The following is an 18,125-nucleotide window of genomic DNA, read 5'->3' on the forward strand; positions in this document are numbered from 1 at the left end:
GAACGAGCGACGACGATGTCAAGGTATATCTGATGCAACTATTTCGAAACGATTGCTCATTAATTATACGATTAGAATCATGATGGTAAAAATTGGACCAAGTTACTTTCGTGCACTCAAATTGTAAACTGTATCATAAATACAGTTGTAGCAAGTGTTATGAGCGATATCACGGCGAAGTTATGATGACGTGCGAATGTACGTTTTATCGCAGAGTAATATTATAATCAGAGAAAATTGAAGAGTTTCCTATAAAAACAATTTGAGAGGTTAAGTTTCTTGGAAAAAAGAACTCGTTATTTTTAAACCATCCATCGTAGAAATATGGCAAAATTCTTTTTCCATTTGTGTTCTAAGGATGTTAGCACGCTTTCTTGTTACTCTATCCTTTCTTATATCCAATAAACGATAAAGATCGAAGCACTAACATCACTAGCGTATCCCGAATTTATATAGTTTCAAGTTAAATTCCAAATTTCAGAAAAGACATGGGAAATATCACTTTAAGTATAATGGTATTTTATTATTCTAAATAATATAAACTATACATTGATTCATGAATCACGGTACAATGATATATTATTGTTAAATATTGTGACATATTATTTTTAGAAAAATTATTCAATTAAATGTACCGCCATCTTGTCTACGTCATATTTGAATTTCCCAACGGGCGAGCAGAGAGCGTATTAGTCGTTCGTCGTCGAGTGCGCGTCACGCTCCGTTTACTTAAACATCGGTTTTCCAAGATTCGCGCGAGCAGCCTCAGCACAGAGGCGTCGTAAGTCTACTTCTCTGCATTTTCTATCGTCGTTCGGTATTGAACAGAATAATATTTGCAAAACCTCAGAGAGAAAGGGGGGGAGAAAGATCGAGACAAGGCGCGCACGCGGAAAGAGTACGAACGAGACGAGGCAGCCTTACGATACATGACCAATCCATTTGTCTCGTTCGTACTTCTCACGCGCATTCCGCCGTTTCGAGCGTACGGCGAAATGCGTGTATTCACGACGGAAAGGGGAAGGAGGGGGGAGAAGTAGAAGAGGGCTGAAACGAGCGACGTGATAGTTCATCCTGCGTTTATTTTGTGATTCCAGGAACCGACGTGAATCTTCGCGCGCCCGCGTACAGCGGCGTCGATAATGCTCGGCGGCGGTCGGGCAATCACGCCGCGCCACGGTAGGCGGAGTGGGGACTACATTCGCGGCTGCGCGTAGTGACGCGGCGCATCGGGCGTTCCGCGGTCAACCGGGCGAGAGAGAGAGAGAGAGTCGACGGGTGCCGGAGAGCGCGCGCGGATAGAGTCGAACGGAGCGAGATCGCGGACGGACGCGTTCGTGGGAGCGTACTGTCAATAAATACGGACAGCGGGACGCGCCGTGTCGTCGTTGTCGATAATACCGCGTTGTCGTGCGTCGTCCTGCGTCGTACGTTGCGTCGCATTGTCGTTGTCGCGCCGTACGCGCCTGTGTTTACTCTACGCCGCGCGAGGATTAGAGGGGATTACGCCACCGGATTCCCTACGCTCGACGACCGGAGCGGGCGAACGAACGGCGAGATCGTCGCCCCAAGGTGACACGATCGTCGAGCTTCGCGGGAGGTCCGAGTCCCTCCTCCCCCCTCGTGACGATGCAAATATCGTAAATTCGAGGTATTTCGCGAGCGCGCTGAAGTGCGCCGCGCAAAGGTAACCGCGTGAACGTCGGCACGAGTCGACAGCGCACACGTGCGCGCCGCGTTTAAACGCGGCGAGTGACATGTTTTCGAATCCCCGGCGGTCGGTTGCGGTTGACTCGTCGCGTCGCGGCGACGAACGCAGGCGGCGAGAGCGGATCCGGAGTGACGGCGTAAATCCACGTGCTCCACGCGGCGGGAGTGGTGTGTCGGGTACAGCCAGCGGTGGTGGTGGTGGTGGTGGCAGCGGCGGCGGTGTCGACGGAGGGGGAGAGAGGCGAGGTCGTGGCCGCTGATCGTAAAGGGGATACGTGAGGAGAGCGAGAGGAGCGCCAGCGGGCGGCGAGTGTGTGTACGTGTGCGTGCGCGCGCGCGCGCGAGCAGCTATACGCGGCCGCCGAGTGGGGGCGAGGCGAGTGTTTCGACCGGATCGCGCTGACAGTCGACGGAGAGTGTGCTGTACGCGCGGGTGTGCATTTATACGCGGCTGCGCTGCGCTCGCCCGCGAGCCTGGTGCCGTCGTGCCGTGTGCCGTGTGCCGTGAGTCGCGACCGTAAACACACGCGACGTAAGAGCAGCAGCAGCAGCACGTCGCGAGAGACTTGGACTGTCGATATTAGCGCTGCTCTCTATTCGCGGAGTGCGAACAAGTGCACGGGTGGGATTCTCTCTCTCGCCGACAGGTTCGAACAGCTGGAGTAGTGTGAGCGGCGGCGGTGCGCGTCAACGACCCCGGAGAGGAAGACGACCCCCTCGGTGAGGGAGCTTCCGTGATCGGCGCGAAGGACCCTTCCTCTCTTCTCCCCCCCCCCCCCCTCGCAGTATCTATCCTGTGCGTGAGTGCGTAAAAAGAAACACGTGAAAGTGACACTCGCGCGAGTAGTAAGCCGGTGTAGTAAACACTTCCTGGAAGTAGCGGTTCCTCGCGCTCCCCTCGGCGACCGCGCCGCGAGGAGGAACGGAACCGGTGTGTCGGCGCGCGGAGGAACGGAAGCGGCCGGAGAGTGACCGCCGGGCAGATCGCCGGTGAGAAAGAAGAGGAGGGACGAGAGTGATATGCCGTGCCCCGGTTGCTGTGTTCGCGGTTAATTCGCACGTGTCGCACGATGTCGGGTGGCGGCGGCGGCGGCGGTGGAGGCGGCGGCGTCCGCGGCACCGGCGCCGAGTGCAGGAAGTTCGCGCCGAACATATTCAACAAGAGCAAGTGCAGCAGCTGCTTCAAGCAGAAGGAGGAGCACAGCGCGGAGGCTCTGGAATGCAACAGGGTGAGTTTCGCTTGATGGACTTCTTCTATCCTCGTCTTACCGTGGACCTTCCTCCTCGCTCTTTTCGGCTCCTCCTCCTTTCGCTCTCTCTCTGTCGCGCTCTTTCCACCCGTTTTCCTCTCCGTTTCCTTCTCTCACCCTCTTTCTCTCTCTCTCTCTCTCTCTCTTTTTTCTTCTCTCTCGCTTACGTAATACTACATACGCGTAATTGTAGTCATTGAACGCTAGACCGAAAGAGATTCGCCGTCTTTGACGAGCGATGTTGAGAGCGAAACTGCGCAGCTCGAATTTAAAGAGAATCAATCCTTCATTGAAAATTTTCTGGCACTCCGAGTTTATTTACAATGTAATTCGAGAATACAATTACTATTATTAACTATTGCTCTTAACTATGAGTCAGGATTTCGATTTTTTTCTTAATATTATCACGACTTTCTTTTTTTTGTCAAGATTTATTTACAACAGAATTCGAGAACGCAATTATAATTTTTAACTATTGCGTGAGTCAAGGTTTCGATTTTTTCCTTAATATTATCACGATTTTCTTTTTTTGTTAGGATTTATTTCTCATCGTATGCACTGATTGCACGCGTAAAACACGAGATATTAATCCTACATTAATGAATCGTCGTTCTCACATTTGTTGTACGCTCTGCTACGCGATGTGATCTTTAGACAAATCAGGTTCTAAGGCACGATAAATGCTGCTCTCTCTCTCTCTCTCTCTCTCTCTCTCTCTCTCTCTCTCTCTTTCGATGCGATCTCCGTCCTCCTTTCTCTCTCTTTTCCTCGTACGCGGGCGCCTCGTACTCCTTCTCGCTCGCCCTCTTTTTGCGATCGAATTCTTTTCTGCGATCGAAGACGAGCGAGGAGAGGAGGGGAAGGAGTAGGAGGAGGAACGGAGGTCCTGCCGTGCTGTCAGGACGTCGACATTACGTAAGATCCGTCGCGGCTGTCGGCCGTTTGCAAGTCGCGAACCACGCGACGCCACGCATTTCGTTTACTTAACCTTCAGAGTGACGTTCGACATCTTCCGGATCGTTTGCATCCGCGACCGGTTCATTAACTCTCTGCCTAGCTGCACCTTTCTCGACGTAAAGTAAAAATGATATTGTAGTTTTATATTCGATCGACGTCACAGCGCCGCGAGGCGTTACGATCACTCGAATTATTACGTGTTCTACGATTGAATAAAGTTCGTATAAATGAATAAAGTTTAAAACGAGCAAGCGGCATTGAAAGAAAAGATAAAACGAGGGATTTCGTACGGAATGACGATTGCGAGAAATTTCGCGTGAACCGATGGCAATTACCGTTTGAGACAATTATGCCGAGAGCCGACGTTGCTCTCGCAGTTATTCACCGTATCGGTACTTGCGTTTTTCTTTTTTCCTCGCGGCAATTTAATATTTAGACCGCTTTCGATCTCGCGTTGCTCCGCGAGCCCACGGCTTTTTTTACGATGGTTAATCATACGCGTATAACGAGCGACAATTACGCGGCAATTTAAGGGCATGTCTTAAGTAAGTGTATTATAAAATCTGGCGCGTTAAAAGAAATTGCTTGGAAGCAAAAAGAATGAGAGAGAGAAAGAAAATTTTGGGGCCGGCTTGCCTCAAATATCGTTGCATATGAATTTAGTCCACACGTACATAAGAGAATTAGCGATCTCTTTATAATCATAACGAATAAAGTTGGTGCTGAATCAAACATAATTATCGCGTGATAAGTATAAATCATATGTAAACTCGAAATTGAACCTTACGTCGTTTGTTTACGTGTTATTATTACATTTATATAGTAAAAATTTATTTTACTATATCTAAGTTTTAACTCGATAAAATTATATTGTTTTCTGCTTTTATTTTTACCATATACTTTACCTTGAAAAGTATATTATCTATTTGATAATAACAGTACGTAAAAATTGAACAAATATAACTGGAAAACAACTTAGATTCGTGTTGATTCTCGTGTACGAGATATTAATTTGTCGAATAAGAAGGACGTCTATGAAAATTAAGTTTTAATATAAGCGCAAAAATATCGCTTAAGAGGATTTATAATGATTGCACGTTGTAATTAGGAACAAAAATATTAATTAATATACATCATATATTACGGATTTCGTAGAGACTTAAATATTTGATCTAGCTCTCCGGAGTAGAATAAAAAATATTTGAAAGATGACCTCGCTTTTTTAATTTGAGAACGCGTGCGAGGTATCGCTGCGTCACGATCGAGAATACAAATACGTCTTCTGATGCGAAGAAAAACGTAGAATATTCGTCAGAATGAGAAAGAAATCTTTATGGTTCTGCTTATTTTGTCTTGTATAACTTTTATTTATTTTATACAGCGCGATCTTCAGCGATCGTTGAACGGATTCGTGATAATCACGGGAGACAGAAAAAGAGAGAGAGATGTATATATATACAGCGAGATAAAGAGACGGGAGAGGGAGGAAAGGAAATTAACGCTGCAAACATTAAAAAATCAACCATAAGGACATTAAAAATCAATTTGCCCTGTACGGTACCGAGGAGAAGCAGATTGTGATAGCGGAATCGTTGTCACTTCGTAAACGTTTTTTTTTCTGTACGTGAAATTGCTTTTTTATACCCGGTCGCCACTTTACCGTTTGTTTTAATGTTTCGTTAATTGTCGGAGTTTATTGTGCTATCTTTTTTAAAATAAAATTATAATGACGCAAGGAAATGTCGCTCGCACAAACTTACATTTTTAGTATATCTGTATAATGCCAAAATATTTTTTTCCATCCTTATGCATTTTTTGTTGAGACATTTTACGGTATGATGGAATTAAAATTTGAATAAACACTATTTTAATTTTTCTATTAGATAATAACATTTAACATTTTGAAGATTCTACATACGTGACCAAAGTTCAGTTCGTGATTCCGTTAACTCGACTTTAATCTCGAGATGAGAAAATTATCATTTTGAATATCTCGGGGACAAAATTGGCGGATTTTTATTCGCGCGCGTCCAGCGTTCTCCGATATACACGGAGCTGTGTTTATTCCCGGTCCTCTCGCGCGCCGTTGCGAAATTTCGGAATGTCGGCAGCCTTGCGACCTGTTCTCGGTGCATTCCAGCCATCTCTTCCTCCAGCACCCCTACGAGAGAGAGAAGAGGAGGCCCCCTCCGAGAGTTGTTGGCCTGTCGGCTTTCGCATGGATGCGGTATCTCTGTATCGGTTTATTCTCCCGTCTCGCTTCCCGCCTTTCACACCGGCCGCGTCTCTCTCTCTCTCTTTCTCTCTGTCTCTCTCTTTCTCTCCCGCGTCTCTCTGACCGCAAATAACGTATGCATACGCGACGCAATATTTCTTCACCCGTTGGGGCCGTAGTACGGTCCTTCTGGTAAGCCGGTTACGGTAACCGCGATAGTTAGAGGAGGAAATCGCGGAGCTAGTTCGTTAATCGGCGTTATTATCTTTCGGCACGTTGCGCGTTACTTTTCAGCCGAGTACAATTTTATATTCATACATGCCTGAAAAACCTGTGAAATTACACAAATCGGTGTCCGTGTGTCCGACTTCGGTCGCAGGAAGACGAGGAAAAGAGTTGATTTTCGTTCGTCTTTCACGGATAGCTATTTCCACAGACCTGCACGCATCTCCCGTCCCGTATATATCGTAAGATCTAATTTCAGCGGGCGGTGCGAGAATGCGCAATCGTACCGCACGATAGAAAATACGATTAACAAAAGAAATCGGTCTTATTACGCGTGTACGTACGTTCTTGTTCTTGACTAAAGAGAGACCCTTGGGCCACGCTCGCTCGTGACCGGCCATTATCGGCGGTGCAACTTAGTATTTTCAGAGTCCGATTACTTCTTCGTGAGCGCCTTCGTAAGAGTGCCTTCGAGAAATAATTTCCTGGGGTGAAAGAGAGAGAAAGAGAGAGGGGGGGGGGGAGAGAGAGAGAGAGAGAGAGAGCCGGGACGCGGTTGGTTGGGACGTATCTTAAATTTTGATCCGGTGAAACGATTCCGAGGCGTCTTACGGTACCTCAGGCTTCCTCCTGGCTTTTGCGAATATCTTCTCTTGCTATCAAGAGTTCTTGATATTTTTTTTCGCGAAAATTCTTTTTCACATCATATCTGTTTCAACTTTTTCAGTAACTTGATTATAATTGGTCTCGTTTAACTAAAATTGGAAAATATTTCATCATCTACTCTCAAAACTTTGGCGATGTTAAACACGCTGAAAATTCATTAATTTGTTTATATACGAAAAACGTGCCGCAACTCACCGAGCCTTTAAAGAGAGTATAGAAATTAGAAACGAATATAGAATGTATGAATACACATGGAAAGAGTTTTCTCTTAGAATTTAAAAACATCATGTAATATTTTATTAAAAATATAATGAAATGTCATGATTATCATAACGTTGAAAATAAAATGTAAGAACAAAAATTCCATGTAGAAATGATTTAGTGTTGCATTTGACAACGCCAGATTAATACAGCTAGGTTAATTGCTATTACTTTTTTGCGATCTCCGAACTTTGTAGACTCAAAAAATTGTGCATTTATGTAACACGCGGGAATCTCGTTTTCCAATTTACCCTGGTCACACTGGCATTCCGTGGCTCGATCGACGCACGCACACGACAATTAACAGCGATTACGATCGAGGAGAAATTCCGGATTCCCCCGATTGGATTGATGGCAATTAACGCGCGCTATTACACAACCGACATCGGCGTGTCGGGTAACAACTTTTTTCGTTCTTCTCCCTTTTTATTCCGCTTTGTCTCGTCGACGAGATCTCGCCGTGCGAGTCAATATCTATCGCCCGGCCCGAGGAACCGATGCGGATTTAATAGCTCAGAATGGAATTTCACCTCCTAATGAAATCGGACGGCCGGTTGCTTTCAGCGATTAGCGTGAGGAGATAACTCCTACGCCGCGGAGTCACGTGAAATGGAAAAACCATTAATTATCGTCAATCGGAGTCACGAACATTATCGCCGCGCATATACGTTCGCGTATTTATTTATTTCTTTTTTTTGCATCACCCGGCTTGTTGTACACCGTGAAAATGATCGTACCACGTCTTAAAGGGGGGCAAAATATTATATTCATCAATTATGACAACGTGAATTGAAACTTTTGATACGTCAAAAGATAAAGAACGGAACATGCGTATTTTTGAAACGGGAATATGAACGTACTCTACATATTGCCTTGCATCGTAGCGGAATGTTTATCATTAACATCTTTTTGCCTTGTTTACCGCAAAACTTTATTACGAAAACTTCTTTTTCTTCTTCTTCTTCTTCTTCTTCGTGGGACGTAAACAAGTAAAGAGGGTCACGCGAATTAACATTCCGATAGCGGCCGAGCTAGTTCTTCGTTTATTGTTCGTGTATTTTTAAGTATAATCAGGTTTCCACTGCGGTCCGGGAGACACATTTTTTTCCTCTCGTGGGGAATAATTTTCGACGCGAGGTTCCTTTTTTTTTCACGGATGGGATGGATAATTAAAATGCAAAACAAAAAATTTGCTGCACCGTGCTTTAATTAATATTCCTAAGGAAATATTCAGTGGTGGTCTTAATTAAAGTGAAATAAAATATTAATACTACACAGCTGCGACGATCTTTAGGAAAACCGAGGTTTAAGATGCTAAAGTCTGGCTAAAAACCAGGCAAAATGAAGCTTTAAAGTTATTGGCGGCTATTCATTTCTGTCTGTGCGTGCGCGCAAGATCGGCGTGATTGTAATAACGGTTACGCGAAAATGATCGCTCTCGACGACGATTTATCCCCCGATGGACGAAGATAAACGCTATCAGTTGGATGCGCAGATACGAGATCTCGATATAACCACGTATGCGAATCGTTGATGCGGTCTACGTTGACTTGGTGTATCTATTTCTGAACGTTATCCCCGCTTCTTAACTAAACCGCGATATTTTAACATTCTCAATTTCACTGATCTTTTCCCGAAATCGAAACTCCACGACAGACGTTTACAAAATGATTAAGTGCACAAGCGTACAAAGTGAACGATGGTTGTATATTGAGAAATCATAATTTCAAATGTACGACATAATAAATTGAATAAAAGAGATATTCAGTGATTCGACACGACTCGAGACATTCCTCGCGATATTTACGATTTCGTGATTATATCTACGTACACGTACAATACGTGCACAATACGAGATAGCACGGATAATATCCGCGTGCCCGCTGAATATAAATTTCTCTTCAAAAGCATCTGCTTTTGTCATGGCCACCAGAAATTATTAATACAAACGATAAAGATCGCTATCGTGCTCGCTTCGCAGAAAATATCGTCGTGTTTACACAATGCCGAAAAGAAATATTCTATTAGCAATATCTTCTAACAATATCTATATTTATTTTACATATGCAATTCGTATAAGTATTCGTTGCTTAGTATTTTTTTTTTTCATTAACAATCTTGAGAATAGCTAGACGATGAAATAAATAAGCGTTTATCAGGGATTTTTTTTAGCATGAGGACAGATTTATCTGACACGTAGATCGAAATCTGTTGAAGGACTTTCTGCGTAAAGTACCGTTGAAATTTGTAAAGGCGAAGGTTTAAGCATGTGGTGCACGTTCCGCGAAGTGTGTGTTATCGTAATCGAGATGCACACAGGCTTGAATTGTTACGCGTTGCTCGCGTAATAGTTCGCCGCTGCGAATTTATATGGTGTTAAAGTCACACAGGTTTTCGGACTTTGGAGAGGCTTCGGTGTGCAGCCGTCACGCGACGAGAATTTTTGGCTTGTCAACGCACGGAGAACTTTTCACCAAGTTTTTTTTTTCAATTTACGTGACAATTTTATACAACAAATGCAAATTATCTTGTATTTTATTGGGTTATGCAACTTTTCCCGTTTCGGCCCATCTTTTATGCTTTGTCGCAAAGATTTCCCTCTCTTTTTGTATTCAAACTTCGTTCGAAGAATTCAAATCTTTTTTTACATAATTTACTAAAATTATGTCTGTCGGCCCATCTTTTCTTTTAATCATATAGCAGCGCATTATCACGTTTTGTTGATAAGTAGTTTTAATTAACATATTAAGGTAAAAAAAAAATGTTAGGAAAATATGTAAGGCATCCAGGAACGTTCGCCACAAAAAATTGCTATTCTGTCACAAAAATTACCGTGTATATTCCAATTTTAGAGATCGATATTTTTTTTGCGTTTTTTCGCAATACGGAATGCCGACTGTTCCTCCGCAGTATTATTTTCGGCCTTGCGTGCCGGCCAGTCGGAACATTATCCGTTCCACATGCATAACTCGCCCATTGTTAGCCGCATATTTAGTTGGCTCACGACGACGTGAGCTATGAGCGAAGTACTGTTATGTCCTGTGGTATATGCATGACGTATCGCGCGGCCGATCTCGATATTTGTTTCTCGCCTTCAGGACTGCGCGGCCTTTGAGGACCGCCGTTTAAATTACAAACGGAATCGCATCGCGGCGGCGATAAAGCGAATATCTCTATGTATACAGCTCGTTTTACATCGGGACGGAAGGGCGCTATAAATCGTTATTACTTAGGCATGGGTCACTCCATCACTCTCTTCTTTCCGGCAAGCTGCGCGCTTGTAATGCGTTCATTCGCTACTTTCCACGTTTCCTTTGACAAATATCGCGGGTGGGCGGGTACCGTAACGCGATAGCACATATTTCTACTTTCTGATAATAACAAATTGAGTAGCGGATTAGCGGTATACAAATAGTAAAGCATTTGCTGTGGTTAAAAATTAAGGGGCCGAATTAATGACGGTTTGCAAGTTTCTCTAATAAATTAACTTTATTCAATGACCGTTTGACTTTGAATATCTTCGTTTTGATCTATTTAAATTTAATTATTTTATTGACAAAACTCGAATGGGTCGGCATTAACAAGTCGAAATTTACGACGTTATACAGTAAATGAATAAAAAGAAATTGTGAGGAAGTTAATTCTACGATAACATTTATCCTTCCTCGATGAAAGGATAGTCTCGCGATTCTGATGGACGGCGAACCGAGAGTGACCGTCGTCATTCTTAACGCGCTCTTGTAAAAAGGCAGAAAGTTGCAAAGTTGGATAACCAGTCGTAACGGTATACGTATAGCAGGAAAGAAGAGAGAGAGAGAGAGAGAGAGAGAGGAGCCTGGTCGCGACGACGCTAAATGAAATTGCCTGTAGATTGTTCCTAGTGAATGGAGGCAGTGACGATGAGATGGGCCGCCGCCTTACGGTGCATTCATCCTCGATCGAATAGCCCCCGGCCGATTAATCGAGTTCGAGTGGGAGAGAGAAGGAGAGGCGTATTCTCCTTCTTTCCGTCGAATCGGAGCTTTTTCCTCGCGCAACCTTCGCCGGCTTCGTCCATAGAAGCCGTTGTACGCGCTCTTACCTTTATAAGGGCTTCATTGAAAACTTGGCCGATCCACGCGGGATCAGCCGTCCCGGGATCGACACGCGGTCTTGCCGCGTCGATCATCGGGAAAGAGCTTATTGTTAATGTTCCGTCGGAAATTATATATAAGTAAAAAAAAGTGCGTCTCTATTAGAAAGAGAGAGAGAGAGAGAAATGTCGCTTGACTTGCCAAGTGAATCGAGAGAAAAAATGGAACGTTCGTCATCGTATTTAGTTTCAACTAAATAATTCTCTCTCTCTTTCTCTCTCTCTTTCTCCGTAATCTGCGGTGAATCTATAATTATAATTGGGAGGCTGCTCCTGAGACACCGCGTATATTTAATAAGCGTGCTGTAAACAATTACTCTGAGATCTCACCGGCGTAATCACCTGTCAGGACTTAAGAAAAATGTGCCACTATCGTCGACGAGACCACGTCGGGTATCATTAATTTCAATGAGCGATAAAGCCTTCGCCGCTCTTATTGAGCTCCGTTCGAGCGTTATCGCGCCTGAAAGCCACCCATATTCGCTCGTAGACCATTTAACCAGAGAGTTGATGAATCGAATCCAATTTCAACGGCCGCAAGTCAAATGTCCAAGAAGTATAAGAGATACAATTATGAAACCTATCTATCAAGTTTTTGTTAGGACACAGTGACACAATTTATGAATACAACTTCGCCATTGGTAATAAAATGCGTTTGAATGATTCGTACATTTATTTCCACACATTTATCACGCACTGACATATTTTCGTCGTATCTTTTTTCACGTCGCGATATTCAAGTTCTGACGAAATCTCGAGAAGTCTCGAGAATCATTATAGCATTTCTGTTTTAATTAGATGTCAATCTAAAATCTATCTTCCAGCAACGATTTTTCTTACGAAATCTCCCAATTATTTATTAGTCGATAATGTTGGAATATCGAGTGAATATGTTTCACGCTCGCTAAATATTGAAATATAATTTGACACGTGTTCTCTATCGTCTTTCTTTCGCGAATTCGCGAAACCAGGTAAAAAAAAAGAAAGAGTTTCTCTCTACGAGCTCTCCTGAAAGTTCCGAGAAAATCTGTGTGTCCACTTGAATGAGCGATCTCCGCCACGCCGGTTGGATTTTACATTTACGGAGTTTCTCTTAACGAGAAATTCTCGTTCTCGGTAGCGCGCGATTTCCGCGTATTTACGTCTTCGGCGAGTATCGGCGGAGCAGCATGGGCAGGGAGATACTCACCTGACCGTCTCTTTTGCCCGGAGAGATGAGTTTCTTCTTGCTCCACCCGAGAAATCTCGTCTATGATTCCCGACCCCGGGGATACCCTTCTCTCAAATTACAGACCCCATATGGTCGATACTCGATCGTTTTTCCGCGGCGCGGCGCGGACGGATCGCCGTTCAAGATTAGAAGAGATATCTGCGCGTTTGCGTTACGAATGGAAACGAGAAGCGGGGAGAGAGAGGGAGAGAGAGAGAGAGAGAGGAGAGAGAGAGAGGAGCACCACTCTTTCGAGTGTTCTTTGTGGACGCCACTGCAGTGACATCAAATTAACTTCTAACTTTCTATCTCGCGTTGTCTCGTCGCCGATGTCACGACGATTGCGCCGGTGATCTTTCCGAGCGGTTCATTTTGAAAAGTGTGCCGCACTTTCCCGCAATTTGCGGGACGATAAAAATCGCGATCCGTTATTCAATCCGCGATATAATCAGCGTATAATTGAATAATTTTTACACCGTAAACAATCTCTTTATGAATTTGCATATAAATCGATAGCTTAATCATTAAGTATTGAAACATTGAACACAACAATCTTCATTTGGCGAACATATATGATATACATTTGGTTAATGGTTCACTAATTATTATTATTATTATTATTATATATGTACAATATTTTCACCGAGTAAATTTGGCACAATTTACGGTGAACCTGATAACACGTCTGAGAATATTGAGAAAAAAAATTATCTTGTCCCTCCCTCACGTAGACGCCAACAGGTACACGCTCGCATCAGTTTCCACTGGCGATCCTCCACGCACGGCAGTGATATGCCGTTGCGCAACGCATAGAAAAAGCATTAGGGGAGACAAAAACTTAATACTCTTCGTCATCCATCTTTTCGACGAGGCTTATAAACGAAGGTCTCGCGTTCAGGATCGCGCGCTAAGGCGTCCTTTAGGGAGGAGGGAGGCCGGGATGATGGATGGTGGGGCCGTGAACAAAATGAAACGGCCGCGGAGAGCTGTTTGCCGCTCTTCGGGCGACATCCTCTTCGGGATCAGCGTGATATTTTGGTCTTCTCTTTCGCGTCGCCGTCACCACCACAACCACCACCACCACCACCACTATCAACTATTTATCCTCTCGCAACGTTCCTCCTCGTGCTGACCACCTCGTGCAATTAGCCTCACGGCCACGGCAAGGACATCCACTTCGTGATAGGCTAAACACAAGTCGGCTGCTCTATGAGATATTGCCTACTGATCTGAGAGCCAGAGAGAGATAGATAGATAGAGAGAGAGAGAGAGAGAGAGAGAGAGGGGGGGGGAGGAGTTCAGTCGAGGTGCTCGTTGAAATCAAACGGATAATTTGCGATCGTTATAATCGAGCGACCATTATAGGTCGCTGTCGTACCACGCCTCGTTTCGGCAGTCCGATTTTGGTATTGAGTTCGGTTTGATAATCTTTAATTTAATTTATTCCTATATAGTTGAATTCGGTATTTCATCAGGCTATGCCGCAGGTCATTTAATGTTTTTTTTCTTTCTCTCTATTCGTATCTAAAATAACGCGCGCTTTAATTTTATCCTGCGAAAATTCTGCAATCCAATTATAATACACTATCTATTTAATTACAAATAGTCTCGATAATTAGCCCATTGAATGCTAATTAGTTCCGATCTTATACCCGTATATATTGTCTAGTCTGCATTACACTTATGTTAATGGACGGTCTCTGCAGTCAGGGTAATTTCTTGCGTTTCTTTACAATTGATGTATAACAGCCGCGGGCTGGCTCGTATAATCGCATGTTTATGCCTAGCACGATTGGATAACTCATCTCATCAGGATAGGAGTTGCCGCAACTGTATGCAAGCGCAGTGTATGCGAATAACCGATTTATAAGTCGATAAGTTCGATCGCAGTGCGCGAAGGATGATTATCTGCAATCGAGTCGGCATAACATACTGTCAGAATCTTGTTCTCTTGGTGTTTCCTCTCTCTCTCTCTCTCTCTTGTTTCTCTCGTCGTGATGTGTCACGAAGATGATATTTGACGTTGTCATGATATTTTGCGCATGTATTTTAAATGTTTATATACCATTTTTAAGGTGTGTAATTTAACATTAAAACTTGAGTAACTAAACAATATAAAAAATAATTAGTTGAAAGTATTTTACTCTTTTTCTCTTTTTATTATAAAAGCTTGTACAAAGTATATATACATGTGTTGATATATAAAAATAGTTATGATATTTAAAATAGTTAAAAGATTTTTTCACGATTAACTTTCCGGTTTCAATTTGAAGAAAAATTATTCCCACATTTGATCGTGTACTTGAATGTGAAGGGATTCGGGAAGTATTGGTTCAAAAATATAATAATTATCAGTAATGCAGAAATTATCGTGTCATTTCGAAAGTACAATTTGCCTAATTCGGGTCCTCGACAATTTCGCACCTAATTTTTCAAACTCTCGCCCCATGGTTATCTATTACAGTCGCATTTGAAAGTCGCGAAGCGTCTCTCGGTATCGCGTCCGTGTGTCCGACCTCTCGTGTACTCCGATCCCACCGCGTCTTCGACCTCGTTCCTAAGGCTTCCTCGTCCATCGTCGCGGACCCAGGGGAGACCCGACTTGACGATAGGTCACTCCGCGAAGATTGTAAAAGCGTGTATATGTTCCACCGGGCGTATCCCTCTCACGGCAGGTCTCAGATCTTATCTGACCTTGCCGTTGGTGCATAAGCGATTTATAAATAATGTATGGACCGTTTATTTATACGGGCGTGCACACATACACGCGGTGCGTAGTTCTGCCGACCAAGTGGGCCGTGGAAGGAGCGTAGGAATAAAAAGGAGTAGGCAGGAGAGAGAGAAAGGAGGATGGTGGAGGCGTATACTCGCTGGTATAACTGATATTTCTCGTATCGATACCTTCCCATTCATTTGGACCATCTCTCTCTCTCTCTCTCTCTCTTTATCTCTATCTCTCTCTTTCTCTCTTCTTTCCTTTATTTTCTCCGTCGATCATCGTTTCCTCGCGCGCGACAATATCAGACGGCGCGTCGCTGCTTCCCGTGTACCGTAATGCAGGCAAGAAAGTCCACGGCTCCGGGATTTTGTTGCTCTTCGTTTATGATGCGATCGACGCGATCGAAATTGTCAATGAGGCCCTTGGCGATCGGGTCGCTCGTCGTGGTTCCTGTATATAACTGCGAAAAGAAGTGAGGAAGCAGAGATACTGAGAAATGAAAGAGCCAGTCTGTTTTGACCTCTTGAAACAGGTCCGACAGAACTCGCAGATCCATCATTCAATGTGTGTGTGTGTGTGAGAGACGAGCGAAAGAATAGATAGAATTACTTTTCTTTTCAGTGTCTTGCCAATAATAATGAAAGCTTTCGAGTGCTTTTCGAATTGTTTTTATAAAAAAAGAATTCTTTATAGCTGTAGTAAAAATTTTTTAAGTCTGCGTAATTTAAATTGTTTAAATCTTAAATTTATTATTAATGAAGAAAACATTTTTGCATGATATACATTTATATAATATATTTCATAACATAAAATATTTCGCCCGTACAGTTTTTGTTGATATTCGATGTGATAAAAAATTATATAATTTGATTCCACATTTTTACACATATTTTGTATAAAACATAGTAATTATGCATTGTATATAGCGATTTATTTTTTTGCAAATTATGTGAAAGATAATTAAAATCTTCATCATGCAAGTCTTGTAGAAATACGAATACCGTGTGCGTACTTTTTTCGATAAAACCCGTTTATTAGCGTGGGATAGAATTAAAAACAGTGCGCGATGTTGATCGGTATTGAAGCGTAAGACCGAGTTACGTGAGCGGCGAGATATCGATTTCTTGCGAATATCTCGATGACAGACGACTTTTTTTGAAAGTAGAATAAAAAGCGTTCGTTTGATGAGAAACGGTTTTGATCCTTCAGAACGCGATCCCGTTTCATGTTCGATACGCACAGCGCCGTTTCTTAAATTAATTCAAATCACTGAAAAAGAAGAAGAAAAAGTAAATTTTACATTCATAAAAATTCCACAAATAGCATTATATAAAATGTCTTTTCTAAAAGAATATTATTTATTTTTTTCATGAATAGAAGTACGTACATCGGTACATATAACACATACATGAACCGTGAATATTAATTTACATGTAGCTATACTTTTCAAATTGATTTTTATTATCTGAATTATATAATGCCAGATTAGATGTGTGTAATAAAGATCGTTCCAGCAAGAGTAACTTGATACACGAAGAACAGACTTCGAACTTGATTTATTTGATACGCCGAATATTTCATGGGAGAACTAGCTCGCGCGTGGCGTTTGCTTTGACGTTTGCGACGTACGGCGCGTTGTTGTATTTACACAAGGTCGCTACGCTATCATTCGCACAGTGAGACTTGATCCGGCTGGCTGCTCCGTACATCGTCACATTATCTCTTGAGAAGCGACAAGCGGCTGAAAGACGTTAACGATGGTTATTCGGTACAATTAGTACGGGTATTATTAGTCCCACGTAATTAATTAATTTCCACGATTAACGACTTGTAAATGCGCGGAGGCAAAGTAACCGAAAGTCATGGTCGACCGTTAATGAGAGTAATGCATCATCTCGTAAGATTTACGCATCTGAAATGAATCACGCGTGCAACAGTATAAGCTCCGATTGTATTCTTTTCGACGAGCCGTCATTTTAATTAGCCATTATCGATTTTATTTACATCGTGCCTAACACGGTATTAGGATAAAAAAAAAAATTATTTAAAAAATATTTTTTATTTCAATTAATCTCTTCAGAGATTTCCTTAAAAATTTTATGGTGATTGCAAGACACTATATTACTTTTAAATTAAATTAAAATATACTTGGGAAGAAAGTTTGAAATCCGAAAATATGTCAGAATATATTAATCAAATATACAATTATTAATAAAAAAAAATTACAATTTTTCAAATTTGTCATGTCCGAAAGTATTTCTTGCTGAACGAGTTAAAGCGATAACGTGATAAGTGATATGAAAAGTGATAATATATGCTATACAGCGTCTAAGAATCAAGTTATACCGCGATAATCGACATTATTCCCACGTTCTCTTTTACTGGCGCGGCGCACCATTGATCTTGGCGGGTGTAACAATCCCTAATTCTAATCCTCCGCGAGCCGGAGAGCTGAATCTCTCCGGTCCGAGAGCTGCCTTAAACACGAGGTTTTGTCTTTTATTCCTGCACTGCTGCGCTGGTGCAATAAGTTAGAATGAGACAAATATATTTTTTCTCATTCTAACTCATTGCACTAGTGCAGCAGTGCAGGAATAAAAAACAAACCTATGGTCAAACACACGGGGGTCGTCGCGTGGGAGCCGTGGACTTTCCACCTGTCCCCGATCTTATCTCGGCCCCCGACGTTGATGTCGGCGCATAGCGTACACGCGCGAACCTCCCGGTGCACGTGCATCGCGCTAAGAATGGCCGCGCGATGCATACTTTAATGCAACACC

The 18,125-nt window shown here is 42.9% G+C and overlaps 1 protein-coding gene across 3 annotated transcripts in view; it reads left to right on the forward strand.

Annotated features, from left to right (window-relative positions):
• Positions 1-596: 596 nt before the first annotated feature.
• LOC105830667 (protein outspread) overlaps positions 597-18,125 on the forward strand; it is a 185,631-nt gene continuing 168,102 nt past the window's right edge. For 2 of the 3 annotated variants that reach the window (XM_036290404.1, XM_036290405.1), the window contains exons 1-2: positions 599-781; positions 1,098-2,939. In XM_036290404.1, the coding sequence (XP_036146297.1) occupies positions 2,781-2,939 (159 nt within the window). In that variant the 5' untranslated portion in view covers positions 599-781; positions 1,098-2,780. Of the gene's footprint in view, positions 782-1,097; positions 2,940-18,125 lie in introns of all 3 variants that reach the window. The other variant, XM_036290403.1, reaches the window with a different exon arrangement.

Source organism: Monomorium pharaonis, chromosome 7, assembly GCF_013373865.1.
Source record: "Monomorium pharaonis isolate MP-MQ-018 chromosome 7, ASM1337386v2, whole genome shotgun sequence".
NCBI classification, from domain to species: Eukaryota; Metazoa; Arthropoda; class Insecta; order Hymenoptera; family Formicidae; genus Monomorium; species Monomorium pharaonis.